Source organism: Ostrea edulis, chromosome 1 (genome assembly GCF_947568905.1).
Source record: "Ostrea edulis chromosome 1, xbOstEdul1.1, whole genome shotgun sequence".
Taxonomy (NCBI): Eukaryota; Metazoa; Mollusca; class Bivalvia; order Ostreida; family Ostreidae; genus Ostrea; species Ostrea edulis.
The window spans coordinates 27,073,383-27,083,270 of NC_079164.1; the positions used below are offsets into that span (position 1 = coordinate 27,073,383).

Consider the following 9,888-nt stretch of genomic DNA (forward strand, 5'->3'; position numbering starts at 1 on the left):
TCTAAAAAGTAAATTGTTTACTTAAAAAGGCCTATCTTGTGTGTATTTTTAGACTTTTTCAAATAAACCTGAATTCTTCAATGGTTGAAATACGAATTCCATAAATATTAGTATGTGACCATATCTTACTATGTACGGTAAGAACCGAAGATTTACGGTGTAGCGATGAAAAAAAGTACTTCATTTAAATACTCATAATGAAATGTCGAATATACGAATTCCAAAACGTTGAATTTTAATTATAGCGGAACCGCGACTCCATGTTAAGGTTTTATGAACGAATTAATTAGCCTCGCTAATGATGTGCAGCTCATTATCATAAATGTCTGAACTGATGGATTTCGTTTTTTTCGGCAGTGATTATGGGACTGTCAGTCTTTCATGAAATACGTGCTGGTACCATTACGAATATTTTAGTCATAATCTCCGTGGAGGTGGGTTCCGAACGAGTTATAAACTTCGGATCGGAGGCGTGTGACTATATATTCCCGATTAGGCTGAAGGTGGTGGCCGTGTGTTAGTTTTCTTTGGTTATAGTAAGTCATTTCAATTTCAATATTATCATTTTTTAGTTAATAGAATTTTTTTTTTCAATCTCTTCAACATTTTGTATTGTGTTTCTGATCTTTAAGGATATTTACAATATTGGTTTAGATTGTTTACAGTACAGCGCAATACATATGACATAATTTAAGATATTACGTTATTTGAAAGCATATTTAACTTGAATTTAATTGATTTTTGAATTAAATAGAATTTACAAAAAAAAAAAAAAAAAAAAAAAAAAATATTTATGCATATCAAAATATAATTTGTATAAAAATGTTGTGATTTTGTTAAAAAATTTTGAAATTTTAAAACTGACACTTATGCAATTCTTAGTTAGTTGGTCTTTTTGCATCCTTTAATTGAATTTCAAATGATATGATAAATGTCATTGTACTATTGCAGTCCACCATGACAAGCATGGATCGCTGTCTAATTATTTTGGTGGTTGGATTAATTCACGCTGAACATGATCCGATATTTCGAGCTAATGGAATGATACTCTGGAAAAGTGACGGTTTTAATTTCGAGGAAAACACTTCTTCCACGGTCGGTGGAACGGCCTCAAAATTTACATCACCGGTACCGGAGTCACCGGTCGTGCGGGAAAGTACGTATTCTATATCGCTGGATAAAGGGACTGCACCCAGAAAGTTTGTGACAAATTTCGAAAATATTCATCTGGAATCCATTGATAACAAGCTTCAGGACAGAAATCCACGAGCGGATGATACATTGAATAAGTCTGTTGATTCTGCAAACACTACAAATGATACAGAAGATACCCAATTCTTAGACCACTTCTCTCAGACTGCGGAGAGTTCTGCAGCAGGGACTCTAGAACAATTGAGTACAGACGTCCGAAAAATTGGAAACATAACAGTCCCAGTTGGTGTAATCATCGAAGATGCAAATATTCTTTTAAAAAGGAATCACTCCGTAAGTGATAAAGGGAGCATGGAAAAATCAACAAGTTCGTTTGAATCATCTACTACCAGTTCTACACGCAACAGTGACATAGAGACTCCTGCACACAATTCAACCAGAACTACAGGCACAACTTCTGCAACGATAACAAAAAGCGATGGCGGCTTCAACATGTTATCTGCAAGTCCGGGAGTAAACGATATCAGTACAACAACAATCACTTACATTCCTGAGGAGAAAATAACACCAGAGACTACTGACGGAAAGGCAATACAGACCACAGATCCTGTTCACCCAACTTCTCCAGGATCCATTTCGGTAGACTCATTTATTGACATGATGTTGCCAAATGAATTTCAAGATCAGGTAACGAATGAAAAAGAAAAAATGGTAAGACCGTCGGAATATTATCAAAGAACAATGCAACCAACGACACAAGAGTCAACAGATTCTGTTGAACCAATAACTCAGGTGACAACCCAAAAACCAAGAACTCCTGAACAAAACGTACAGGAGACAACAACTTCTGAATCCACAACCGAAAATTCTTCAGCACAAAAACCAGGCACTTCAAATCCAACACCTGTAGCCATTACGACACAAAAATCAACAACTCCTGCACCAACTATAGAGGAAGGAAAAACTTATGAACCAACAATGCAAGAAGCAACAACTCCGGTATCAACTACTCCAAAGTCAACTACACAAGAACAAACAATTGAAAATCTAACATCTCCTGAAGCTGAACAAAAATTAGAGGAGACAAAGAATTCTGAACCAACAACACAGATGACAACAACTCCAGAATCCGTAACACTGGAAGAAAAAAATGCTGAACCAACACCACGGGAGACAACAACTCCAGAAACAGTAATACTGAAAGAAAAAATTGCTGAACCAACAACGCAGAAGACAACAACCCCAGAATCGGTAACAATGGAAGAAAAAATTGCTGTACCAACAACGCAGGAGACAACAACCCCAGAATCAGTAACACAGAAAGAAAAAAATGCTGAACCAACAACGCAGGAGACAACAACCCCAGAATCAGTAACACAGAAAGAAAAAAATGCTGAACCAACACCACGGGAGACAACAAATCCAGAACCAGTAACACCGGAAGAAATAATTGCTGAACCAACAACACAGGAGATAACAACTCCAGAATCGGTAAAAATGGAAGAAAAAATTGCTGTACCAACACCAAAGGAGACAACAACTCCAGACTACGTAACACTGGAAGAAAAAATTGCTGAACCAACACCACAGGAGGCAAAAACTCCTGAACCAACACCACAGGAGACAAAAACTCCTGAACCTGCAACACAGGAGACAACAACTCCCGAACCAGCAACACAGGAGGACAAAAAGCCTGAACCAACACCAAAGGAGACAACAACCCCAGAATCGGTAACAATGGAAGAAAATATTGCTGTACCAACACCAAAGGAGACAACAACTCCAGACTACGTAACACTGGAAGAAAAAATTGCTGAACCAACACCACGGGAGACAACAAATCCAGAACCAGTAACACCGGAAGAAATAATTGCTGAACCAACAACACAGGAATCAACAACTTCCATTCCAACAACAACAGACGCAACAACTCATGCACCAACAAAGCAGAAGGCGACAGCTCTTGAACCAACAACATCTGAACCAATAACTCAAGAACCCAAAACTCCTGAACCAACTACTCAAAAACCAACAACTACCCCAAAAACAACAACCCCTAAATCAAAAACTCAAAAGCCAACAACTCCTGAACCAACACAAATACCAACAACTCCTGAACCAATAACTCCTGAACCAACAACTCAAAAGTCAACAACATCTCAACAAAGAATGCAAAAGCCAACAACTTCTGATCCAACAACTGAAAAACTAACAACCCCTGAACCAACAGTTCAAAAGACAATGACCCCTGAACCAACAACCCCAAAACCAGCAACTTCACGAACAACTACTCAAACACCAACAACTCCTAAACCAACTACTCAAACACCAACAACTCCTGAACCATCAACTCAAAAACAAACAAATCCTGAACCAACAACTCAAATACCAACAACTCCTGAACCAACAACTCAAAAACCAACAACTCCTGAACCAACAACTCAAAAACCAACAACTCCTGAACCAATTACTCAAACACCAACAACCTCTAAACCAACAACTCAAAAGCCAACAACTCCTGAACCAACTACTCCAAAACCAACAACTCCTGAACCAACTACTCAAAAACCAACAACTCCTGAACCAACAACTCAAAAACCAACAATTCTCGAACAAACTACTGAAAAACCAATAACTTCTGAACCAGCACCTTCTGAACCATCTACTCAAAGGCCAACAACTCCAGCACCAACTACTGAAAACCCAGCAACCCCTGAACCAACTACTCAAAAACCAACAACTCCTGAACCAACTACTCAAAAACCAACAACTCCTGAACCAACTACTCCAAAACCAACAACTCAAAAACCAACAACTCCTGAACCAACAACTTCTGAACCAACAACTCCTGAACCAACCACTCAAAAAACAACCCATGAACCAACTACTCAAAAACCAACAACTCCCGAACCAACTACTCAAAAACCAACAACTCCTGAACCAACAACTTCTGAACCAACAACTCCTGAACCAACTACTCAAAAACCAACAACTCCTGAACCAACTACTCAAAAACCAACAACTCCTGAACCAACTACTAAAAAACCAACAACTCCTGAACCAACTACTCAAAAACCAACAACTCCTGAACCAACTACTCAAAAACCAACAACTCCAGAACCAACAACTCCCGAACCAACAACTCCCGAACCAACAACTCAAAAACCAACAACTCCTGAACCAACAACTCCTAAACCAACCACTCAAAAACCAACAACTCAAAAACCAACAACTCCTGAACCAACTCCTCAAAAACCAACAACTCAAAAACCAACAACTCCTGAACCAACAACTCAAAAACCAACAACTCCCGAACCAACAACTCAAAGACCAACAACTCAAAGACCAACAACTCCTGAACCAACAATGTCTGAACCAACTACTCAAAAGCCAACAACTCCCGAGCCAACAGCTCAAAAACCAACAACTCCTGAACTAACAACTCCTGAACCTGCAACTTCTGAACCAACAACTAAAAAGCGAACAACTCCTAAACCAACACCTAAAAAACCAACAACACCTGAACCAACTACTCAAAAAGCATCAAGTCAAAAGCCAACTACTCAAAAACCAACAACTTCAAAGCCAACTACGCAAAGGCCAACAACTCCTGAACCAACAACTCAAAAACCATCAACTCCCGAACCAACAACTCAAAAACCAACAACCCCTGAACGAACAACTCAAAAACCAACAACTCCTGAACCAACAACTCCAAAACCAACAACTCCTGAACCAACAACTCTTGAACCAACAACTTCAAAACCAACAACTCCTGAACCAACTACTCAAAAACCAACAACTCCTGAATCAACAACTCAAAAACCAACAACTCCAAAACCAACTACTCAAAAACCAACAACTCCTGAATCAACTACTCAAAAACCAACAACTCCCGAACCAGCAACTCCAAAACCAACTACTCAAAAACCAACAACTCCTGAACCAACTACTCAAAAACTAACAACTCCTGAACCAACAACTAAAAAACCAACAACTCCCGAACCAACAACTCAAAAACCAACAACTCCTGAACCAACAACTCAAAAACCAACTACTCAAAAACCAACAACTCCTGAACCAACTACTCAAAAACCAACAACTCCTGAACCAACTACTCCAAAACCAACAACTCAAAAACCAATAACTCCTGAACCAACAACTTCTGAACCAACAACTCCTGAACCAACCACTCAAAAATCAACCCATGAACCAACTACTCAAAAACCAACAACTCCAAAACCAACTACTCAAAAACCAACAACTCCTGAACCAACAACTTCTGAACCAACAACTCCCGAACCAACTACTCAAAAACCAACAACTCCGAAACCAACAACTCCAAAACCAACTACTCAAAAACCAACAACTCCTGAACCAACAACTCCTGAACCAACTACTCAAAAACCAACAACTCCTGAACCAACAACTCAAAAACCAACAACTCCCGAACCAACAACTCAAAAACCAACAACTCCTGAACCAACAACTCCTGAACCAACAACTCAAAAACCAACAACTCCCGAATCAACAACTCCTGAACCAACAACTCCAAAACCAACAACTCCTGAAGCAACAACTCCAAAACCAACTACTCAAAAACCAACAACTCCTGAACCAACTACTCAAAAACCAACAACTCCCGAACCAACAACTCTTGAACCAACAACTCCAAAACCAACAACTCCTGAACCAACTACTCAAAAACCAACAACTCCTGAATCAACAACTCAAAAACCAACAACTCCAAAACCAACTACTCAAAAACCAACAACTCCTGAATCAACTACTCAAAAACCAACAACTCCCGAACCAGCAACTCCAAAACCAACTACTCAAATACCAACAACTCCTGAACCAACTACTCAAAAACCAACAACTCCTGAATCAACTACTCAAAAACCAACAACTCCCGAACCAACTACTCAAAAACCAATAACTCCTGAACCAACTACTCAAAAACCAACAACTCCTGAACCAACAACTCAAAAACCAACAACTCCCGAACCAACAACTCAAAAACCAACAACTCCTGAACCAACAACTCCAAAACCAACTACTCAAAAACCAACAACTCCTGAACCAACTACTCAAAAACCAACAACTCCTGAACCAACTACTCAAAAACCAACAACTCCTGAACCAACTACTCAAAAACCAACAACTCCTGAACCAACTACTCAAAAACCAACAACTCCCGAACCAACTACTCAAAAACCAACAACTCCGGAACCAACAACTCAAAAACCAACAACTCCGGAACCAACAACTCCTGAACCAACAACTCAAAAACCAACAACTCCCGAACCAACAACTCAAAAACCAACAACTCTTGAACCAACAACTCCAAAACCAACAACTCCTGAACCAACTACTCAAAAACCAACAACTCCCGAACCAGCAACTCCAAAACCAACTACTCAAATACCAACAACTCCTGAACCAACTACTCAAAAACCAACAACTCCTGAATCAACTACTCAAAAACCAACAACTCCCGAACCAACTACTCAAAAACCAATAACTCCTGAACCAACTACTCAAAAAGCAACAACTCCTGAACCAACAACTCAAAAACCAACAACTCCTGAACCAACTACTCAAAAACCAACAACTCCTGAACCAACTACTCAAAAACCAACAACTCCTGAACCAACTACTCAAAAACCAACAACTCCCGAACCAACTACTCAAAAACCAACAACTCCGGAACCAACAACTCAAAAACCAACTACTCAAAAACCAACAACTCCTGAACCAACAACTCAAAAACCAACAACTCCCGAACCAACAACTCAAAAACCAACAACTCCTGAACCAACAACTCCAAAACCAACAACTCCCGAACCAACAACTCCTGCACCAACAACTCCAAAACCAACAACTCCTGAAGCAACAACTCCCGAACCAACTACTCAAAAACCAACAACTCCCGAACCAACTACTCAAAAACCAACAACTCCCGAACCCACATTAGAGAGTGTGAAGACGACTACAAAAGCACCACCTCTTGAAAGTATGTGAAAGAATGAGAATGAAATTTACATTTGTTTAATACAAATATCATGTTTGTTGGTAAGAAAAGATATATGTACCGTAAAATGATTCCTATGAAAAGGAGATAATCATGATTAATCTTTACAGGTTTATGTGTAAACAGTGCTTACATCGATGGTATCGGATACAATAAATATCCGGGACATTGTAACAAAGTTGTTCAATGCTTCAACAATTACGACCGAACAGAAGCCGTGCTTAGGGAATGCCCAGCTGGTTTGTTCTGGCATCAAAATCACGTCATTTGTAAACCGCCGGAGAAGGTACCTTGTTTCGAAGGTATGGTCCAATATAGCTTCAATTTTACTAGTAGTCATAATACGGGTGTACAAATTTATCACGATAAAATATAATCATTATGTATTACGCATTCTTTTCTAAACATCGTGGCTAACGAAAAAATATTAAGAGTTTTCTCACCTCTTTTATTTCAGACCAATGTCTTAGAATTGGGGTATTTGCCTACCACCGATCCGGAGGCTGTAGATCACATTATTACTGCAAGGCGGGTATTTCGGTCCCGGCCTGTTGTAAAAAGGGATACCGTTTTGATGGACAGACGTGTGTTCAAGATAGTGCTTGTGAAGATTCATGCGAAACACCCGAAGAATTGATACGTCGAGTAGATAACCAAAGTAAGACTTCACCATTCAAAGTTTTTATTACACTTTTGGAATTCAAAAACAACATTTCTAATCATGTACGGTAATTTCTTTCTGATTACAGTGTGTAGGTTCCTGCCCGATAAAGGCAATCGGTATGGATATTTATTCTTAGAGCACAGCGGTCTTCGCTTTAGGGCGTGTCCCTACGGAACAGAATTTAACGCCCAACAGTGTGGATGCACTTGGGTCCCGAAGGAATCTTTGACACACCCAAGAAATGAAGGTAACCTTGACAATAAATGTAAACAAACTCATTCAAATTCAATGGCACTTTTTTTTGACCAGTGGAACGGAAATATAACAGAAAAAAGACAGTTTCTAATATATATTTTTTTAAATTGAAAAATACTAATTATGAAATTATAAAGGTGATATGTGCATGTACCTTTCTCATTCGATTAATATTTATTTCATAGTTTGCAAACCTGACTTCAAAATGAATTTCAACACAAGAAGATTCAGGGAACTCTCTGGGTCAAATATGGCTTTTTACGAGGAAAACGTTGCTATAAAAGACGGTGCAGCAAAGTTTAGCGGAAATGGAAAGATTACACTGTGGGGCTTCATGAACAAGGAGCTTGGAGATGAATTTGCCGTTAGAGTTAGATTTCAGCCCTTTGAAACCGAGGGAGGTTATGGAATGGTAGTATCCAACTGTGGACTTAGGGGTTTACCAACCGTGGAAATTTCAATGCAGGATAAAAAGGCGAGACTTATTGCCAAAAGCGTAATGTCCAACTCGCCATCTGTTCTGGAATACCACATTGTTGTAAGTACCTTTACTGTAAATTCATTTTTACAATTACATAATTTCTTCATACATTAGAAAGGTAGACTTGACGCAAAGAATGGATTCTTGTGAACAATATTTTATTCTATCTAATTATATAAATGCGTTTTGCTAATACATGTACGTCTAAAAAGACAAGACACCCCCCATCCCCGAAATAATGCTTCGCAAAGTAAAAATGATTCATAGTATTTCATTGTAAATAAATGATATCATTTTAAAGTTTTATTGTATATCTTAAAGTCTTGTTTATTCCTTTGAAATCGTAGCATGCAAAGTTACTTTTAACTTTCGGTTTGAAATTTGTTAACTAATTCGTTACTTTAAAGGATAATAACTACATATGTATACATCGCTTTCATTTTTTTCCAGCCGTATGAATGGAATGAAATTTCATATCATTATGATGGCAGCACGTTTACAGCGGAAGTCAACGGCAACACTATTTCGGAGAGACTTATAGGAGGTATTGAAACGAGCTCAAACCCGATGTTTATTGGAGGATGCCCACAGCCTGGATCAGGATTTAATGGTTTAATAGACGATGTAAGTATATACTTGTAAATAGACGCTCCATTCTGAATTCATATTTGAATTCTTTCGGAGTTCCAATATTACAACTTCTATTCTGAGACATTTTGGTAGTTTGTCCAGGTAGAATTTTACGTTCGATATCACAACTTCGATTCTAAAACGTTTGATATTTTTTCCAGGTTGAAATATACAGTAATTGTGTTCCGCCAGACTTCCTGCAAGGCCTACAAGACGGAAGATAAAAAGAAATCCTAGTTCATCAGTAGTTGTTGTTTACGTCATTCACCCTCAACAACAAACATCTACGTCACTATTTATTGCATCATTTTTATTTATTGTCATCCTCATTACGTGTTTTTCACACAAATCATGCGAAACAATCAAGTCCTTTAAAGATACTTGTTTATATGTACCAGATGTACAACACTTTTATTTCAATCTATGGTATTTTATATTTATGAATAAAAAATGATAAAACACGAGTATTGTTATTTTAGAACAGAAATCCTGACTACATATACGTTGTAGATTATACTATATGATTTCTAAAATCTGAGATGTTCAATAAAAAGTATATGTATTCAAATATATAAAAAGAATGAGAAATAAGATTAACACGAAAATTCGCGTATCCCAACGGTCAATTTTGACAAAAACATCGTTTTATTTATCTGGAAAGTAATTTTCTTT

The 9,888-nt window shown here is 38.2% G+C and overlaps 1 protein-coding gene across 1 annotated transcript; it reads left to right on the plus strand.

The window, feature by feature from the left end:
- Positions 1-382: 382 nt before the first annotated feature.
- LOC125663854 (mucin-2-like) lies at positions 383-9,680 on the plus strand. The gene is made up of 8 exons (XM_048896261.2): positions 383-536; positions 952-7,168; positions 7,297-7,488; positions 7,644-7,844; positions 7,936-8,097; positions 8,291-8,643; positions 9,037-9,210; positions 9,378-9,680. The coding sequence occupies exons 2-8, from the start codon at positions 958-960 to the stop codon at positions 9,438-9,440; spliced, it is 7,356 nt and encodes a 2,451-aa protein (XP_048752218.2). The 5' UTR covers positions 383-536; positions 952-957; the 3' UTR covers positions 9,441-9,680.
- Positions 9,681-9,888: the final 208 nt, after the last annotated feature.